This window comes from Bos grunniens, chromosome 25 (genome assembly GCF_055505025.1).
Source record: "Bos grunniens cultivar Pamir isolate PY7600 chromosome 25, Bosgru_T2T1.0, whole genome shotgun sequence".
Classification (NCBI taxonomy): domain Eukaryota; kingdom Metazoa; phylum Chordata; class Mammalia; order Artiodactyla; family Bovidae; genus Bos; species Bos grunniens.
The window spans coordinates 9060319-9080126 of NC_141189.1; the positions used below are offsets into that span (position 1 = coordinate 9060319).

General features: G+C 56.0%; 1 protein-coding gene across 1 annotated transcript; it reads left to right on the plus strand.

The window, feature by feature from the left end:
• Positions 1–15950: 15950 nt before the first annotated feature.
• On the plus strand, positions 15951–18607 carry FZD9 (frizzled class receptor 9). The gene has a single exon (XM_086374526.1). The coding sequence runs from the start codon at positions 16490–16492 to the stop codon at positions 18257–18259; it is 1770 nt and encodes a 589-aa protein (XP_086230652.1). The 5' UTR covers positions 15951–16489; the 3' UTR covers positions 18260–18607.
• The last annotated feature ends 1201 nt before the right edge of the window (positions 18608–19808 follow it).

The window sequence follows — 19808 nt, forward strand, 5'->3', positions numbered from 1 at the left end:
GGACCAGTGGGCTGGCCAGGGCATGTGCTTCCTATAGCTAAGGCAGGAAGCCCAGTGGGGCAAGCGCTTTCCAAACCTCCGCTTGTGTCTGCTTACGTCCCATTGGCCCAATCAAGTCCCATGGCCAAGCCTAACCTTGATGGGGTGGGGGTGCACCACCATCTCCCAGGGAGGAGAGTTGGAGGGGAGGGAGTGACTGTTGCTGACTGATAATCTAGGGAACTGACTTCCCACCCCTGTGCTGCATGGTTTTTGTGGATGTAATTTGGGGCAGGGAGAGAGAGAAGGCGCTGACTGAGCGCGACACCTCCCAACTCAGCTCCACCCAGAGCCGTGAGGATTCTTGCAGGTGGGTAGAGTGGCAGGGGAGACGCTTATTCACGGGTTTCACCCTTGTGCGTTTCTGAGTCACATCTTTTGGTCAGCCTGGGGGAGACCAGGATTTATTATGGAGGCAAAGAAAAAGGGGACACGGGGGCACCTCTGACGTTCAAACAGACAATTCTGCCCTCTTGAAAACAGAGTGAACTTAACACCAATATCTTCTGCTGTAAGTGACCAGGGTCCAGGCTTGGCAAACAAGTTTTCCATAGAGGTTATTATGAGGAAGAGGATCCCATCAAGAAGAAGGGGCGAAGTCTTCCTGGGAATCGTGGGAGAGGAAGTGTCTGGATTGGGCGTCCTGGTTTGGGGTCCCCCACCCTGGCTTCCGCCTGGAGAGCAGCTGTGAGGGATGAGTGGAAAGGGGCCCCCACGGGAACTCGGCTATGTTGGGGCAGACACAGGTGGCCAGCCTGGTCAGGCCGGGGACGCCCTGGATGCGGAGTTCTCCAGGTCCCTCCCTGGGTCCTGCGGGAGGAGCCCTGGGGTAACAGCCAGAGGGGTCAGCCTTGGGGACAGCTCACAGACACGGGCAGGCACCAGCATCAGCCCTGGGCAAGCAGGAGGCTGGACCCTTCACCGCCCGTCCCTTCCTGCATCCAGGTCACCCTCTGACAGAGAAGAGACGTGTGCAAAGTGCGGTTCTCAGAGAGGCGGGCTTTGTTCTAGTACACGCGATGCCTGCCCGCCGCACCCCAGCCTCCAGCCCCCTGCCCCACCTTCACGCTGCCCTGCAGAGTAACTGCGCTGGCATCACCATCCTCCCCCAGAAGACGTCTGAGAGCCCCCTCTCTGTCGTTTGACGCGTGCGCCCGTCCCCTTGCCCCTGGGGCTGAGGCCCCTCCAGGCAGGAGCCCCTCCCACCTCCAGCCCTGGCTGCAGCTGGCAGTACACTTCCTTCCCCCTGGTCACAGCCCTCCGAGGTGGCGCAGCTGGGACGGGAGCCCGGGGAACTGCCGCCCCCACCAAAGCCCTTTCCGCCGTCAGCTGCCGTCTCCCCTGCCCGGGAATCCCTGCCGGGGGTCCCTGGCTCCTGGGCTTCCTCTCTGGGGCAGCCCCTGGCTGAGGGTGGGGACTTGGGGGTGCAGAGCGGCCCAAACCCTCTCCTGAGTCCTGCTCCCCCAGGGGTCAGCAATGCTCAGGGGGTGCAGACCAGGCCTCCCCATCCCAGCCCTGCGGCCACAGACCAACTGGCTGTGGGGTTGGGGTGAGGGGGGCAAAACCCCCAACACCCCGCTTTCCACCCCAGGCCTCAACTTCTCCGTATTTGTTTATTTACGTTGGAAAGAGCCCCGCGGCCCAGGCAGGAAACGGGCCAATTCCAGGAGGCTGGGCTGGGCTGGGGAACAAGGAGCCACATTGTGCTCCGTGCCCGGCCGCTCCCCACCCTGGGCCTGCGAGGAGCCCAGAGAGGGGGACCAGCGTGGGGGCCCGGCAGGAAGGGGGCGTGGGGCCGAGGGGCTGCCAGTGCTCCGAGCCAGCCCGCCCATGAAAGGGCTTCTGTGCAGGGGTGGGACAGGGGCTGCTGGGTCCCCACCCCACCAGTGAGAGGATGAGGCGGGGATGCTGCTGGGGGGATGGCCCCTCAGCACCGCCTAGAGCCCACCAGGCCCCTACCTGCCAGCCCCGGGTGGAGGGAAGAGACCCAGGAGCTGCCTGGCCCTGGTGCCCCCAGCTTCTCATGGGCAGACGTCAGTCCTCAGTTGAGGGACGGCCTGCCCTCGGCCTCCCCCTCCCCTGCCCAGCTCCTGCCAGGCAGCTGGCCCAAACTCAGGTCTCCCTGCCGGGCGGGAGCCAGAGGCTAGAGAGTCCTGTGGTCAGAGCCCGGCTGGGTCTGATGAGACCCAGGCTGGCAGGTGGCTTGATGTCGTCATGGGGGAAGGTGGGGCAGGGGGCTGGCCCTCCCCCACCCCTAGGCTCTTCCCCATCAGCAGGCTGGTGTCCCTACAGGCCGATCTTCCAATCATTCATTCATTCAATACATGGCTCCCTTCCGCTCTCCTCCTGTTGCCCTAATTTGCAGAGACAGCCTACTCCAAGCACCCCCCAGGCCCCCCCAACCCCCCATCCCAGGATGCTGGTGAGAAATGCAGATCTGATTATGTCACTCCCGCCTCAAGGTCTTCAGAGACTTCCTGCTCCTTCCTGGATAGAGGTTCACAGGCCCTTTGAGCTCAGCCTCACCTGCCCCTCAGGCCCGTGACCACCAGTGACCAGGCTAGTGGGAGGAACGGAGAAGTGAGGGGGTCAGAAGCGAGATGGATCTTTCCCACCTGGCACTGGGGGAGAGGGGCTCTGGGTGGGCCTGTCCTTCCAGCCTGAAGGGAGTCCGAGGGACCTCAGAACGGGGATGAAGACCTGAGACCAGAAACGCGCTCAGCTGTCACTTGGCCAGCACCTCCACGTCCTTCCAGAACCGCCCCTCCCAGCTGAACTGCCAGCCCCCACCCCACCGAGGGCACCGCTGTCCCTCCCGCCCTGCTGCCCTCTCGGCCGACGCCACTCGTGTGTGTCTTCATCTGCAGGTGGGCAGGCTCGATGTTGTAGAGGTATCACTTCCCCCCAAAGTCATCTGTAAACTTCAGTGAGTTAATCTCTAAATCCAGTAGGATTTTTTCTGGGACTGAATGACAGAGTTCATCTAGAAGAGAAAATGAGGGAGGGGAGCCCAGACAGCCATCAAAATAAGAACAGAGACAGGGAACCTGCCCCCCTAGTAGAAAAGCAGACCGCACGTTTACCGCAGTGCTCGAGTGGTCCCTGCACGTTTATTTCCTGCTCTCGCCGCTAATGCTGTGGTGCCCTTACATATGCCAGACACTGTCAGGAGCTGCTTTTCCTCCTTGACCCCTTGACCCTCGAATTAGTCACAGGGGACAGCTAAGGAAACTGGCTCCAGGCCAGCCTGGTCTGCCCCAGGCCCTGTTCTAAGCACTTTGCCTCCAGTATCTCATTTAATCCTCACATCAGCCCCCTGCCGTAAGTAGTGTTACTAATTCAGTCCAGCGATTCTATGTGTGTGTGTGTGTGTGTGTATATAAAATCGGAGTGCATGCATGCTTAGTCATGTCCGACTCTCTGCAACCCCATGGACTGTAACCCATCAGGCTCCTCTGTCCATGGAATTTTCCAGGAAAGAATACTGGAGTGGGTTGCCATTTCCTACTCCAGGGGATCTTCCTGACCCAGGGATCAAACCCACTTCTCTTGTGTCTCCTTGAGTCAATCTGGCAGGCAGATTCTTTACCACTGTGCCGCCTGGGAAGCCATATATATATGATTTTTTTCTTTTGCTGTGCTGGGTCTTCGTTGCTGTGTGTGGGCTTTCTCTAGTTCTGGCAAGCGGTGGCTATTCTTTGTTGCGGCACTGGGGCTTCTCATTGCCGTGGCTTCTGTTGTGGAGCACAGGCTCTAGGCGCCTGCAGCACTTGGGCCCTAGAGCTCAGGCTCAGTAATTGTGGCGCACAGGCTTATTTGCTCTGTGGCATGTGGGATCTTCCCAAACCAGGGATGAAACCTGTGTCCTCTGCATTGGCCGGCAGATTCTTGATCACTGTACCACCAAGGAAACCTGCGACGATATATTACTGCTATAGAGAAGATGGCCCACTGAGCTTCCAATGGGAGCAAGACCCATCAAGTGAAAAAACGGTATAGAATGACACCTGCATCTTTTAAAGGAAACACAGGAAAACTCCTAACCCATGTACACATGTGATTAGGGATGTACGAGCACAGAAAATTGTCTGGAAGGAAAGGAAATGAGACCCACGTCGTTAACCTCCGCAAAGGGGAGAAGGATGGTGTCTCTCTGTTCACTGAACCAGGGGAGGCAAGGCGCGAGCTAGGAAGAAGCTGGAAGATGTGAGGAGCCATAGGAACTACAGACATTCTTTATTCACAACAGCAAGGCAGATATGCTTTACTCTCCAGGGCCTGAGGCAGCAGCAAGGAAGACAACGTTAGGGCTTCTCGGGTGGTGCTTACATGGGACAGTCAAGTAAGCACACCACGATGGGCGTGCACAGTGCCACAAACGCTCAGCTGTAGGACGTGCGAGGAGTGAGGTGAGAGAGCCTGACCCCCGCCACCTGGCCGATTGCTCATTCCCTGCAGATGGGACTTTCCCTCTTCGCCTCATATATTTCATGGCCCTTTTCCTTCTTAAATAGTAAAATACGACACACAGAAAAGTACACAAGACGTCAGTGTTCACATTAAAACTTGTCATCAAATGAACACCTGGGTGACCCTACCCACTGAGGAACTAGAATGCTGTCAGCCCCTAGGAGCTGCCACCTGCCCTTCCCAAACCTGCCACCCCTGCCCCGACCCCACCTCCACACCCTGCCGGATGCTTACGATGGTCGCCTCTTTGCATTTTCTTAACACCTAACCATAACTATCAATCTTGTTTAATTTTGCCCATTTCCAAACTTTGTATAAACAAATCATGCTTTCTGTTTGGCTCAGCATCCTTCACTCAGGAGTATGATTGAAAGGCTTGCTGTGTTGGTGCCCGTCGCTGCATTTCGTTGCTGTGTAGATTCTTTCTTGATGTACTCTAAAGAAAATTTATAATGAAACAAGAACAGGATGATGTAAGAGAAAAAAGTGGAGAACAAGAAAGGGCTGTTGCAAATTAGAAATAGGATAGTTAAAAGTGAAAAGGAGAAGGAGAAATAAATAGTAACACAAGCTAGAAAGATAAAGATGACGAAACTTCCCAGGAACCCACTAAAAAGATCAAGGGGTAGATGTTAGATGGAAAAGACGACTCGAGATGAGCCCAGGAGCTCCAGCATCCACCTCAGAGGCCTGTGCACTGGGCCCCGTGGGCACCACGCGGCCTGCAGCATTTCTGGGGGCCCACCAAAAGACTCTCTCTTAAAACTGAGAAAAAGGTAAATCAATTTTACGTCAGAAAGTGTTTTTATAAATAATATATTCATCTTTGTACTAGCGTGGTCATAAAATACAATTTTTAAAAATTTACTTTTATTGGAGGAAGGGACCCGGGAAAGCACAAGTGCCTGAAGCCCGTGAAAATTTTCACAATGCGGCCCCGACGACCGCCGGGCTTCAAGCGGCAGCCTGAGTCGGTAGCTCAGCCCGGGTCCTGGATAGAGCAGAGCGGAGGAGCGTGCGTGCGGGGAGGGGGTGAGAGCACGCCGGGGCGCGGGCCGGCCGTGACTGCGGCACCGCTCTCCTGCAGAGCCCGGGGCCGCGCTGGGCAATCTACCCAACCCTCCCGGCAGTCCTGAGATGTGGGCATGGCCAGAGTGTTCCCTCAACTGCCAGGAAAAGTACAGCCCAGAGAGGTTGGGCAGAGTAGCTGAGGTGACAGCTGCTAGGCCGCCGCGTCCAGAAACTGTGTCATCGCCTCCCATGGCCTGCACACCTCCAAGATACACTCGAGGTGTTCCCTGTGTGGGCGCCTGCAGAAATGGTAATAGCAGCAACAGAAAAATACCTGTGGGCAGGGGGCTGGCGGAGGGGGGATTCTGTCCTTCACTGGAAAAAATCTCCCCCTTGCCTCTCCCCACTGCACACCTAGGGAAAGCCTGGACTGGGGCAAAGGCCAGGAGAAGCCGAGATAGTTAGGGACCCATCTGCCGGTGTGAGCTCCTGCTGCAGCCCTCAGCGGAGAGACCCGCGAGGTCTCAGACACACTGCCCGGGCTGGGGAGCAGCGGACCCATCTGGCGGGCTGACCTCAGAGAGAAGCAAGGCGGGCCACAGGCCCAGGGTCAGGAGGCCAGGGAACCAGCTCCACCTGACAGCCTCCCAGGGCTCAGTCTCCTCCTCTGTAAAATGGGGGCAGACGAGGTCATGGGGGTGAAAGGGCCTCCCTCACCAGGCACAGGGACTGTGCAACGAAAGGAAGAGGAGGCCGACTGTGCCGTGGAGAGCTGGGCTGCATGAGGGGGACCCTGAGGGCAATATCCACACGTTTCCCTCCCCACATCCACCCTTCTTAGGGACGACAGGGTCTGGGGAGGGTTAAAGGTCACCCTCCGCATCCGACAGGTCTCACTGGGCTCTGCCCTCGCCCCTTGAGTGGCCTGGAGCCAGGGCCTGCGTCGGCTGCAGGTTTGGGGGGAGAGGAAGGGAAGGGAAGCATTCCAGAATATGCTAGGGACAGCTCCCCTGGAGCCTCCCCCAGCAGTGTCAGGGCAGGGTGATAAGCTGAGGCCACGGTCAGGGCCCAGGTATCCTGGAGGCATGTGACCTCCCCTGGGAGGAACCACGGGGGCTCCCACCCAGCCAGCAGCCTCAGATAGGGTGGGAGTCCCAGACCCTCCAGGCATCCACACACACACACACACACACACACACACACCTCTGGGAGCAGAGTGAGGCCCCCAGTTCCCGGGAGAGCCTGGGCTCCGTCTGGGGCCCCAGGCTGGGCTGGGCGCAGGGGTTGGGGGTGCCGGGCACAGGGGTGGGGCCGGCAGAAGCCAGGCTGGGCCTCTTTCCTCCCAGCTCGGCAGCTGAGGTTATTTTTTTCCCCTCGGCTGCTGCTGAATTTCTCTTCGAGTTGGATAAATAAGAAGCAGGATCCAAGGTCAACGAAACAGGAGCCCAAGCGGCCGCACAAAAGCAGCTTTCAGAAGTGGCAGGCCCATCCCAGCCGCAGGGTGGCCACAGCGCCCCTGCAGGGCTGGGGGGCATGCAGGATGGGGCTCCCCGGAGGTGGGGGTGAGCCCCTGGGCTCGCAGACGCCACACTCCTTCCCAGCAGCTCCCCTGGAGCCCCGGCCTCACACGCCTGCCGCGTCTCCAGGACCCACACGCTTGTCCCTTCTTCTGTCCCAGCCCGCCCCCAGCAGAGCCCATGCGTGTCCTTTGCCCCTGACAGCACGCTGCGCAGGCCGTGTAAAGCCCTCCCTCCCTTAAACCTTCCTCCCGCGGCCGGAGGGTCAATCCCGGCTTTCCGGCCCCTCGGCTGTGGGCCCCAGGAGGCTGCTTTGTTTTCTCTCCGAAGCTTTTGCAAAGGCTGTTCCCTCTGTCCGGAACACCCCCGTCTCCTGCCAGCCTCCCCCCCGGGCTACGTGATGCCCGCCCTGGCTTCTCTGCAGCCACAGACACCAGCTGACCCCAGAGTGATGACCACTCATCACCTGACCGTGAGCACACAGAGGGCAGGTTCACCTCGGGCACCCAGAGCCCAGCCCAGTCTGTGCTGTGAGGGCACAAAGGAGGTGCCCAATTAACGTTTCCTGTTTCAGATTCCCATAGCGTCACACTAGCCTTCCACATACAGAAACTAAATGCAGACTAATCTGTAGTGACAGCAGTTCGTGGCCACCTGAAGAGGTGAGGGAGGGGACAAAAAACTTTCAGAGGGGAAGAATGTGATTTTTTTTTAATCCAATGCTGTCACTTGCCTGAAGCGAGTTTCTTCCACCCTTTCTAAGCTTGTTTCCTCATCTGACATTTAGGATAGTAACCACTTCATGAGGTGTTATGAGGATTAAATTGAAATGTAAATGAATAATAAATGGTAGTTTTCTTAAGCTCATGTCATACTATACTGGCCATATATTAATACATATACAAGTTATTAACATTTTATTAGGGACTTCCCTGTAGCTCAGATGGTAAAGAATCTACCTGCAATGCAAGAGACCTGGGTTTAATCCCTGGTTGGGAAGATCCCCTGGAGAAGGAAACAGCAACCCACTCCAGTATTCTTGCCTGGAGAGTCCCATGGATAGAGGAGCCTGGTGGGCTACAATCGAGGGGGTGGCAAAGAGACAGACGTGACTGAGCGACTAACACACACACACACACAACGTTTTATTAATAATGTACAACTTCACAGTAGGAGAGTTGCATTTTAACTAGAAGATATTGATTATCTGGATCAATTGTGATGATTTCCCAAGGATATCCTTATGTCAAAACTCATCAAATTGGGAAAAAAAAACACCTCATCCAGTTGTGCACTTTAAATACATGCAAGCTAATTGCACACGTTAAATGTGTGCAAGCTAATAAAGAGTGTTAGTCGCCAGTCGTGTCCAACTCTCTACGGCCCCATGGACTGTAGCCCACCAGGCTCCTCCTGTCCATGGAATTCTCCAAGCAAATATACTGAGTGGGTTACCATTTCCTTCTCCAGGGATCTTCCCGACCCAGGATTGAACCTGGGTCTCCTGCAGTGCAGGCAGATTCTTTACCATCTGAGCCACCAGGAAAAGTGCACCTCAGTAATGTTGTAAAACAATTCAAAGACCCATTGAGCCATCAAGTTCTCAGACTCTACGCTGTGCAAATAAAAGCACAGGTACACTCAGGTCAGGGGGTTGTTTTCTGTAAAGGGCCAAATAATAAATGTTTTGGGCTTTGGGGCCATTTGGTCTCTTATCATAACTCCTCAGTTCTGCAGGTATAACTGGAAATCAACTATAGAGTATACATAAACCAATGAGCATGGCTGTATTCCAATAAAACTTTATTTATAAAAACAAACAGCAGTCCAGATTTAGACTATGGGCCACAGTTTGCAGATCCTGACTCTAGATACATCTACCCATGTTGAGATCATAACAGCAACAACCTAATTATCTATTCATGGGGGACTGGCTGAATCCTTCATAATAAACCCCCACTGTGGAAATCAAAATAACTATTAAAAATGATGGGGTGGATCTTGTGTGTTGACCTGGGAAGACATTCATGAGAAATTATTTTTCAAATATTTTATTGCAAAAAATGTAAAAATATACAGAAAATTTAAACAAAGTTCATAGTGACCACCTGAATGCCCACCATGAGATTCTACCATTATTTTACTACACTTACCTTTTATCGTCTCCCCCATGTCTCCATGATAGATTCTTAGGTGAGAAAAATAAGATGTAAAATGTACAATATTAATTCATTTTCAATAAAAGAAAAGATCAGAAAAAGACTGCACTATGTATATTTATGTTTGTAAAGTCTAGAAAAAACTATTAGAAGAGATGCCTGACTTTTTTTTTTAATTGAAATATAGTTGATTTACAATGTTGTGTTAGTTTCAGGTGTGAAACACAGTGATTCAATTATATAGATAACTATATATCTATAGTTATAGCTAGTTATATAGCTATAGTATAGCTAGTGGAGGTGATGGAATTCCAGTTGAGCTATTTCAAATCCTAAAAGATGATGCTGTGAAAGTGCTGCACTCAATATGCCAGCAAATTTGGAAAACTTAGCAGTGGCCGCAGGACTGGAACAGGTCAGTTTTCATTCCAATCTCAAAGAAAGGCAATGCCAAAGAATGCTTAAACTACCACACAATTGCACTCATCTCACATGCTAGTAAAGTAATGCTCAAAATTCTCCAACCCAGGTTTCAACAATAAATGAACCATGAACTTTCAGATGTTCAAGCTGGTTTTAGAAAAGGCAAAGGAACCAGAGATCAAATTGCCAACATCCGCTGGATCATTGAAAATGCAAGAGAGTTCCAAAAAAACATTTATTTCTGCTTTATTGACTATGCCAAAGACTTTGTGTGGATCACCATAAAATGTGGAAAATTCTGAAAGAGATGGGAATACCAGACCACCTGACCTGCCTCTTGAGAAATCTGTATGCAGGTCAGGAAGCAACAGTTAGAACTGGACATGGAACAACAGACTGGTTCCAAATAGGAAAAGGAGTACGTCAAGGCTGTATATTGTCACCCTGCTTATTTAACTTATATGCAGAATACATCATGAGAAACGCTGCGCTGGATGAACCACAAGCTGGAATCAAGATTGCCGAGAGAAATATCAATAACATCCGATATGCAAATGACACCACCCTTATGGCAGAAGGTGAAGAACTAAAGAGCCTGTTGATGAAAGTGAAAGAGGAAAGTGAAGAATTTGGCGTAAAGCTCAACATTTAGAAAACTAAGATCATGGCATCCGGTCCCATCACTTCATGGCAAATAGATGGGGAAACAGTGGCAGAGTTTATATTTGGGGGCTCCAAAATCACTGCAGATGGTGACTGCAGCCATGAAATTTTTAAAAGACACTTACTCCTTGGAAGGAAAGTTATGACCAACCTAGACAGCATATTAAAAAGCAGAGACATTACTTTGCCAAAAGGTCTGTCTAGGCAAGGCTATGGTTTTTCCAATAGTCATGTACAGATGTGAGAGTTGGACTGTAAAGAAAGCTGAGCGCCAAAGAATTGATGCTTTTGAACTGTGATGTTGGAGATGACTCTTGAGAGTCCCTTGGACTGTAAGGAGATCCAACCAGTCCATCCTAAAGGAGATCAGTCCTGAATATTTATTGGAAGGACTGGTGTTGAAGCTGAAACTCCAATACTCTGGCCACCTGATGCGAAGAGCTGACTCATTTGAAAAGACCCTGGTGTTGGGAAAGATTGAAGGCAGGAGAAGGGGACGAGAGAGAATGATATGGTTGGATGGCATCACTGACTCAATGGACATGAGTTTGCATAAACTCCAGGAGCTGGTGATGGACAGGGAGGCCTGGCATGCTGCAGTCCATGCGGTCGCAAAGAGTCGGACATGACTGAGTGACTGAACTATATAGATATAGATATTCTTTTTCAGATTCTTTTCTATTATAGGTTTTTATAAAATACTGAATATAGTTCCCTGTGCTATATAGTAGGTCCTTGTTATTTATCTATTTTATACATAGTAGTATGTCTTTGTTAATCCCCAGACCTAATTTATCCCACCCTCTCCCTTTTCCCCTTTGGTAATCATAAGTTTGTTTTCTATGTCTGTGAGTCTACTTCTGTTTTGTAAATAAGTTCATTTGTATAATTTTTCCTCCATTCCACATATAAGTAATATCAGATATTTGTCTTCCTCTATCTGACTTACTTCACCTAGTATGATAATCTCTAGGTCCATCCCTGTTGTGGCAAATGGCAATATTTCATCCTTTTTATGACTGAGTAATATTCCATCATGTATATAATATTCCATCATGAATATAATATTTCATTGTGTATATAAAGAATATATATCTCCATTCCTCTGTGGATGGACATTTAATTTGCTTCCATGTCTTGCTATATTATAGGTAGTGCTACTATGAACATTGGGGTGCGTGTATCTTTTCAAATTAGAGTTTTCATCTTTTCCATATACACGCTCAGAAGTGGGATTACTGGGCCGTATGGTTATTGTTAGTTTTTTAAGGGACCCCGTGCTGTTCTCCACAGCCGCTGCACCGATTTACAGTCCCAACAGCGCAGTAGGCTTTCCTTCTCTCTACACTCTCTCTAGCGTTTATTATTTATGGACTTTTTGATGATGGTCATTTTTAAAAATTACTTGATTAGTTTATTGATTTTTGGCTGCACTGGGTCTTTGTTGCAGCGCACAGGCTTCTCCTCGTGGCGGCTTCTCTGGTCGCCGAGCACAGGCTCTAGGGCGAGGGCACAGTAGTTGTGTTGCACGGGCTGCATGTGGAATCTTCTCAGACTAGAGATCCAACCCGTGTCCCCTCATTAGGAGGCTGATTCTTAACCAGTGGACCACCAGGGAAGTCCCTGACGGCCATTCTGACCAGCATGAGGTGATACCTCCTTGCAGTTTGGTTTGTGTTTCTCTCATAATTCAGGATGTTGAACATCTTTTCATATGCCTGTTCGCCATCTGTATGTCTTCTTTGGAGAAACGTTTATTTAGATCTTCTGCCCATTTTTTGGTTGATCTGTTGCTTTTTAAAATAATTTTACCTATTTATTTTTGGCTGTACTTTGTTGCTGTGCGGGCTTTTCTCTAGGTACAGAGAGAGGGGGCTGTTCTCTACCTGAGGTACCCAGGCTTCTCTCTGCGGCGGCTTCTCTTGCTGCGGAGCACGGACCTGCGGGCATCCGGGCTTTGGCAGCTGCAGCACATGGTTCAGGCTTCTCACTGCGACGGCTTCTCTTGCTGCGGAGCATGGACACGCGGGCATCCGGGCTTCGGCAGCTGCAGCACACGGTTCAGCAGTTGCTGTTCCCGGGCTCTAGAGCACAGTCTCAGTAGTTATGGCGCACGGGCTTAGTCGCTCTGCAGCACGTGGGATCTTCCTGGACCAGACCTCAAACTTGTGTCTCCTGCATGGGCAGGTGGATTCTTTACCTCTCAGCTACCAGGGAAGCCCTCTGTTTGTTTCTTTTGGAAATTCAGCAAGAGGTACTTCAACCCCTGATACTGATTACCTGAAGGCAAGGGTTCAGGGGAATTAGTTACGGAAATTTTTTAAATGCTTCTTTAGTGAGAATGGAACAGTCTAGTCCAGCCCTTGACCTCCCAATAAAGGGACCCTGAGTCGGATCCAGGGCTGGAGCTTGCCCTGGCCTGGGTGAGTGTGTGCATACACAGTTAACTTGCGCCCAGACCCACATGCTCTGCACACACATGTCGGCGCCCACTGCTGTCTGCCCGGGCCATGGTGCCCCCCGCCCGCCGCGAGCAGGCTTGTCAGTGTTGCACCCACTGGGCCCCTCATCACCGTCAGCAGCCCCTCTAGGGGTGTCCTGGGCACTGGAGGAGGTGCGGGATGGCCCTCCTCCTGGTTCCTGCTTCCTCACACAGACAACTCTGTCCCCCAAGGCCCTATCCTTCCCCAGCTTCAAGCCCCACTTGCATGCAGCCTCTTCCAGAAGGATCTCCGGTCACCTCCTCCTCATGACATCCTTTTGATTCAACAAACATTTACGGGCGCCTCCTCTAGGCTAGGCACCAAGACACCCAGGAGCAGGGCCCAGCCCCCTGACCTCCAGAAACTCTCAGGTTTGTGGGGAGACAGGCATGGCTATGGTGGAGGCAGGCACCAGGGCCGTAGGGCAGGAGGAGGCATATCAGAGTCAAGCTGGGGAAGGGCCAGGGTGTGCCCAGTGGGGGTGAGTGATGGCTATGATCAGGGAAGGGTGGTAGCAAGGGCCTCCGGGAGCGTGGGAAGACTAGAGGGGTGGGGGTGGGGGACACAGGTCAGGAGGGTGTTCCCTCCCACTTGGGCAGGGCAGCTCACTGGCGCATAGCCAAGGGCCCCCAGGAAGGGAGTGTTCTCCCGCAGGAGGAGGAGTGAGGAGGGGTCTGTTCCCACCTCACCGACTCTGGCCCCTCTGCCCAGGGAGCGGGTGTGGGGGTGGGCACTGATGGCAATCACCCTCCTCCTGGTCCCCTCCAGTCCTCTCATAGTCTCCTTTTCAGTGAGTGCTTGGTGTATTGTTCCGCCTTTGTAAAGAGGGGGATCGGGTGACAAAGCAGGGTGGGTGGGCAGGCGGCCCAAGAGGCCTCTTCTCTCCAAGGCAGCATCTGCATGGGGGAGGGGCTTTTCCACAGCCCCCCACCTCTGACTTCCCAGGAGCAGCTGTTGTCATGGTGACAAGCCTGGCATCCCATGGCTCCTGGGGCGTCCTCCCCACTATGGCTGCCAGAGGAAGGGCCCCCGGCCTCTTCTTCACCCTGGCTGGGGGCAGAGGCACACAAAAAAGCCTGGATCCCAGACCAGTCGTAGCAGGGGGAAGCCTCCAGCCTTCTCCGCCTCTCAACCCGGCTGCCCGCAGCGGGGCAGCTCCAAAACCCCAGCTTCCTACAGACCCTGTGAGGTGGGGGCTTAGCCCATGCACCACTCTCATCCGTGCATCTGTGCCTCCTTGGGGCAAGACACAGAGAGAAATAAAATGTCCCTAGGGTCCTTGAGCAGCTGCTGGCGTTGGGGCAGAGTGGGGGATGAACGGAAGGCTAACAGCATGTGAGTGTACAAGTGGCAACGGTGAGTGGGCCAGGACTCTGGGCCCACAGAACAGAGCCTCCAGCCCTGTCCCCGAGAGCTGGGGTCTGCCCCTAGGAAGCTGGTGTGCCCAACAGCAGAAAAGGGCCTTTGGGCCAGGGCTATACCTGGAAGGGCTCTTGCTGCCCATCCCCAGGGGCATGGCCTTCACCCTGGGCCATGGGAAGCTGTCACTGGCATTTTGGGAACCTCCTTGACTAGAGCATCAAAATCAGGTCCTTGTTTCAAAGTTACCCTATTTCTGTGCTGCCTCTTTGGGACGATCAGGAGCTTGCCACTTCAGCTGTCACAGCCCAGGTGGGCTGAGGACGTGTCTCATGCTGAGAACAGGGCTGGCTGCATCTCCACGGAGTCCCAACCTCTCGGGTCCTCCTCCTCCCTTCCCTGCTCCAGCGCTGCTCCAGGGGAGGTGAGCACCAATTACAACCACTGCCCCGGCTCCATGCTGCACACCGCCCCCGCTATGTACCAGGCTATCAAGCAGGGCCAGTCGGGCAGGTGCCCTTGCGCTGGTGGCAACAGGCAGCCTTATGCAGTGGAAGAGCCTGAATGCCAACCCTGACCCTTGTGAACTGTGTATTCCCAGGCAAATGTCTTGAGTTTTCTGAACCTCAATTTCTCATCTGTAAAATGGGCACAGAATTCCTTGCCTGGCTGTTGTGAGAGTTTAAAAGTTCACTGTGTAAAGCCCCTGGCCCGGGGCCCACCTGGCTCACTTCAGGTCTTCGACCAGTTTCCTAGGCCCCCTGCAGTGCAGGTCTCTCCCTCAGCCCTTCATCCACTGAGCACCCCTGAGCAGCTGCTGGGGCTGGACCAATGCCAAGAGCTCACGTGGAATCTGAGTCTTCCAGGTACATCTAGGCCAAGCGGGTGAGGGCAGATGGGGTGGGCTGGGGAGGAGGGAGGCAGTTTCTAAGGGAACTCCAGACCAGAACAGGGCCCCTTGGGTGGCCTCCTGGATGGCACTTGGGTTTCACCCAGAAAGCTACCTGGGAACCGTGGTGGAACCCTGTCTGGGCAGAGGTGGGAGGGCAGAGGGCCTTTGGGGCCCCAGGAAGCCCCCGGCAATCCCAGCCTCTCAGAAACACCTTCCCGACCTGAGTGGGGATGAGGGGTGTTATGTGGGCAGCTCAGGGGTCACAGTCTCAGACCCCACTCACTGGCTGTCACCTGTTACCAGCAGGCTGAGCCTAGGACTGCCTTGATGGTTCCATCTGTGCAAAGGGAAGAACTGGCCTCTCTCCTCCCCCTATTCAGGTCCCGCCATGGAAGCAGGCTGAGCAATAGTCTGGTGGCATCCTGACAGCTGTCAGGTTTAGGTGAGGCGGGTGTGAGCTGAACTGAAATGTTCCTCGGCTGTCACTGTACCTGGCCGCTACTCTGCAGGCGCAGGAGGGAGCAGGGGGCTCAGGGGAGGGGGATGGCGGAAAGCCGCAGGCTTCCTGGGCAGAGAGGAGTTCTTAGGGGAGACCCTGTACCAAGGGAGTGCAGAGGAGGGGAGGGGGCAGAAGGAGACTGGGTTTTCAAGCAGTCCCGAGGTGTCAAGGGGGCAGGTGGATTGCGAAGAGACCATGAGTTCAAGTGCGCAGTGTGACGGGTAAGCAGCCCGCGCGAGCCACAGGTGAATTCATTTTGACGGGATTATCTGCCTGTTTTACAGAAACGAAAACAGGCTCAGAGCGAAGGGCCCAGAGCCACATGCTACTAGTGAAGAGGCGGAGAGGCTGCTCTCGAACTGCCCCAGAGTCCACGGTCGAGGCGTCCCAGGAGTAGAAGCCTTAGAAATGGTCCCGCCTGGGGAAAAACGTAGGTGACGCGGTACGGGGTGGACAGGGAAATCCTCCGGCTGACTGTGCTGTCCCGGAGAGAAGTTGGGCAGCAACTCCTCAGAAAGGGTAGAACAGACTGTGAGCGGGCAGACGAGGTCACTACTCGTACACCCCGCCCAGCCAGACCGCGCCCGGGTTGGTCCTGTCGTACAGCGCAGCTGCGAGGCGCGGCGCCTTTAAAGCCCGGCCGGGGGGCGTGTCGGGCGCGCAAAGGCCCCGCCCTTGGGCGTGTCCAGCAGGCGCCCCGCCCCAAGGCTTGTACCCGCGGCCCCGGGAGGCGGCGCCTGCTCCGGCTCGGCAGCGGTTCGAGTAGCGGCGGCGGCGGCGGTGGCTCGGCGCCTCCTTTCCCTCGGGCGGCTTCTCCGCGCGCTGCCCAGGGCGCCCGGCCGCGCAGGGACACACGCGACCGGCTCCGCTATGGCCCGCACCCGGCGACGTGGCGGGCGGGCACGGGGGCGCCGGACGGCGCGGCCCGAGTGAGGCGGGGCCGCCCTCCCCGCCCTCGGCCGGGACCGCCCGGGATGGCCGTGCCGCCGCTCCGCCGGGCGCTGCTGCTGTGGCAGCTGCTGGCTGCGGGCGGCGCGGCGCTGGAGATCGGCCGCTTCGACCCGGAGCGCGGGCGCGGGCCGGCGCCGTGCCAGGTGGTGGAGATCCCCATGTGCCGCGGCATCGGCTACAACCTGACCCGTATGCCCAACCTGCTGGGCCACACGTCGCAGGGCGAGGCGGCCGCCGAGCTGGCCGAGTTCGCGCCGCTCGTGCAGTACGGCTGTCACAGCCACCTGCGCTTCTTCCTGTGCTCGCTCTACGCGCCCATGTGCACCGACCAGGTCTCGACGCCCATCCCCGCCTGCCGGCCCATGTGCGAGCAGGCGCGCCTGCGCTGCGCGCCCATCATGGAGCAGTTCAACTTCGGCTGGCCGGACTCGCTGGACTGCGCCCGGCTGCCCACGCGCAACGACCCGCACGCGCTCTGCATGGAGGCGCCCGAGAACGCCACGGCTGGCCCCACCGAGCCCCACAAGGGCCTGGGCATGCTGCCCGTGGCGCCGCGGCCCGCGCGGCCCGCCGAGGACGCCCTGCAGGGCGCCGCCGGCACCTGCGAGAACCCAGAGAAGTTCCAGTACGTAGAGAAGAGCCGCTCGTGCGCGCCGCGCTGCGGGCCAGGCGTCGAGGTGTTCTGGTCGCGGCGCGACAAGGACTTCGCGCTCGTCTGGATGGCCGTGTGGTCGGCGCTGTGCTTCTTCTCCACCGCCTTCACCGTGCTCACCTTCCTGCTGGAGCCGCACCGCTTCCAGTACCCGGAGCGTCCCATCATCTTCCTCTCCATGTGCTACAACGTCTACTCGCTGGCCTTCCTCATCCGGGCCGTGGCCGGGGCCCAGAGCGTGGCCTGCGACCAGGAGGCGGGTGCGCTCTACGTGATCCAGGAGGGCCTGGAGAACACGGGCTGCACCCTCGTCTTCCTGCTGCTCTACTACTTCGGTATGGCCAGCTCGCTCTGGTGGGTGGTGCTGACCCTCACCTGGTTCCTGGCCGCCGGCAAGAAATGGGGCCACGAGGCCATCGAGGCCCACGGCAGCTACTTCCACATGGCAGCCTGGGGCCTGCCAGCCCTCAAGACCATTGTTATCCTGACGCTGCGCAAGGTGGCGGGGGATGAGCTGACCGGGCTCTGTTACGTGGCCAATATGGACGCGGCAGCGCTCACCGGTTTCGTGCTGGTGCCCCTCTCCTGCTACCTGGTGCTGGGCACGAGTTTCCTCCTGACTGGCTTCGTGGCCCTCTTCCACATCCGCAAGATCATGAAGACCGGGGGCACCAACACGGAGAAGCTGGAGAAGCTCATGGTCAAGATTGGGGTCTTCTCCATCCTTTACACCGTGCCTGCCACCTGCGTCATTGTGTGCTACGTCTACGAACGCCTCAACATGGACTTCTGGCGCTTGCGGGCCACGGAACAGGCCTGCTCGGCGGCCACCACGCCCGGCGGCCGGAGGGACTGCTCGCTGCAAGGGGGCTCGGTGCCCACCGTGGCTGTTTTTATGCTCAAAATCTTCATGTCGTTGGTGGTGGGCATCACCAGCGGCGTCTGGGTGTGGAGCTCCAAGACTTTCCAGACCTGGCAGAGCCTGTGCCACCGCAAGATGGCAGCTGGCCGGGCCCGGGCAAAGGCCTGCCGGGCCCCTGGGGGCTATGGCCGGGGCACCCACGGCCACTATAAGGCCCCCACTGTGGTCTTGCACATGACTAAGACAGATCCTTCTCTGGAGAACCCTACACACCTCTAGGGACACAGGCCTGCCTGGGGCGGCTGTGGCCCCCTCCTCGGCACTCCCTCCGGAGGAGACAGCTGACTAGCAGCTGCCCAGCTGTCAAGGTCAGGCAAGTGAGTGCGAGGGGCCGAGGAGCAGGGCGGGGAGCCTCCTTCAACCCTTACTCGTCGGGACCCACTGAGGCTACTCCCCTGTCGCATAGTGCAAGGGGGTGGGCCTGGCTGCGTCCCCACCGGGACCTGAGGGAGCACGTGGAGAGCAGGAGGGGCAGAAGGGGGTGTGGTCCAGCAGAGTTTATTTAATGATGTAATTTATTGTTGAGTTTCTCTGGAAGCTGTGACTGGAATAAACCCCCGTGTGGCAGCGCTTCGTCTTCTGTGGACTGGAAAGGGGACGGTAGGACGGTGAGGGCTCTGGGGGAGCCTTCCCCTGCGAGCGGAGCTGGGAGTGGGTAGTCTGGCTTTCCGTCAATCAGGAGAACATCCTGCCGGGGAAACAGCTGTGTTTTGCAGGAGCCCCAGATTCTGTGGGTGGGTGTGTTCTCTTGGCCCCTTTCAGTGGCGGGCTTGCCTGAGCCCTGGGTTCCTGCTTCCCAGAGTGAGACTGGGATGTCTGCTGGGAGAAGTCAGGGAATCCCCTGGGATGACATGCCCCACTCTGGCCCCAGTGAGTCTGGCCAGTTTGGGAGCTGTGGGTAACACTGCTCTCCTCAATTTGCGTAAAAAAATGAGGGCGTCAGCCTTTCTCGAAGGCTCCCTCGGAGGCTTAATGTCTGCTCCCACTGGGTGGCTGGCCCCTCCTGTTCTTCCTTGCGCCTGAGGGTCGGGGCCCAAGACAGTCCTCACTGCTGTTGATGTGGCCGCTCACTCCTTGGGGCCCCAGTCAGGGCATCCCCTAACCCCCGTCCTTCTGGGTGGAGATGGGGCTGGAGTGTTACACGGGCATCTTGGGAGCAGGCACGGGCAGACAGCCCTGGAGGAGGGTGGGGATTGGGTCCCCAGCTCCTAAAGGGCTGTGGAGAGACTGGAGGTGCTGAGCACAGCAGTGACAAAGGGGGCAGGTGCGTGCGCATGGCTCCCTCCACAAGCAGCTCCCACGACCGCAAACGGAGAGAGGAAAAGGTGCTGTGCTGACCTACATGCTGGGGTGGCCCTGGGGCTGCCGGGACCTGCGCCACCTCCTAGTGTGGCCATCCCGGAAACCCTGGCACTATCTTAGGCTGGGCTGTGGCCGCTGTGACTCCAGCCAGGGGAGAGCCTTGGTTCCTGTCCCTGGTTCAGCGGCACTGACAGGAGGCCCCGGGGTCCAGCCTGCTGCCAGCCAAGGGGAGCCCAAGGCCAACTGCTTCATACAGTAGGACTGAGCCCCCAAACCCAGGGCCTCTCTGGCCAGAGCCCTTCCTGCCCCAACCACCAATCACAGGAACAAACGGACATCCAGTGGAGATCAAACAGATGGTGTCAGCTCCCTCAAGAGATGATGGAGAGAGGGTGGTCCCTCCCCGCAAGAACAGCACTGACCCCCCCGAAGGGGATTTTGCAACCCTTACACTACGCTTCATGCA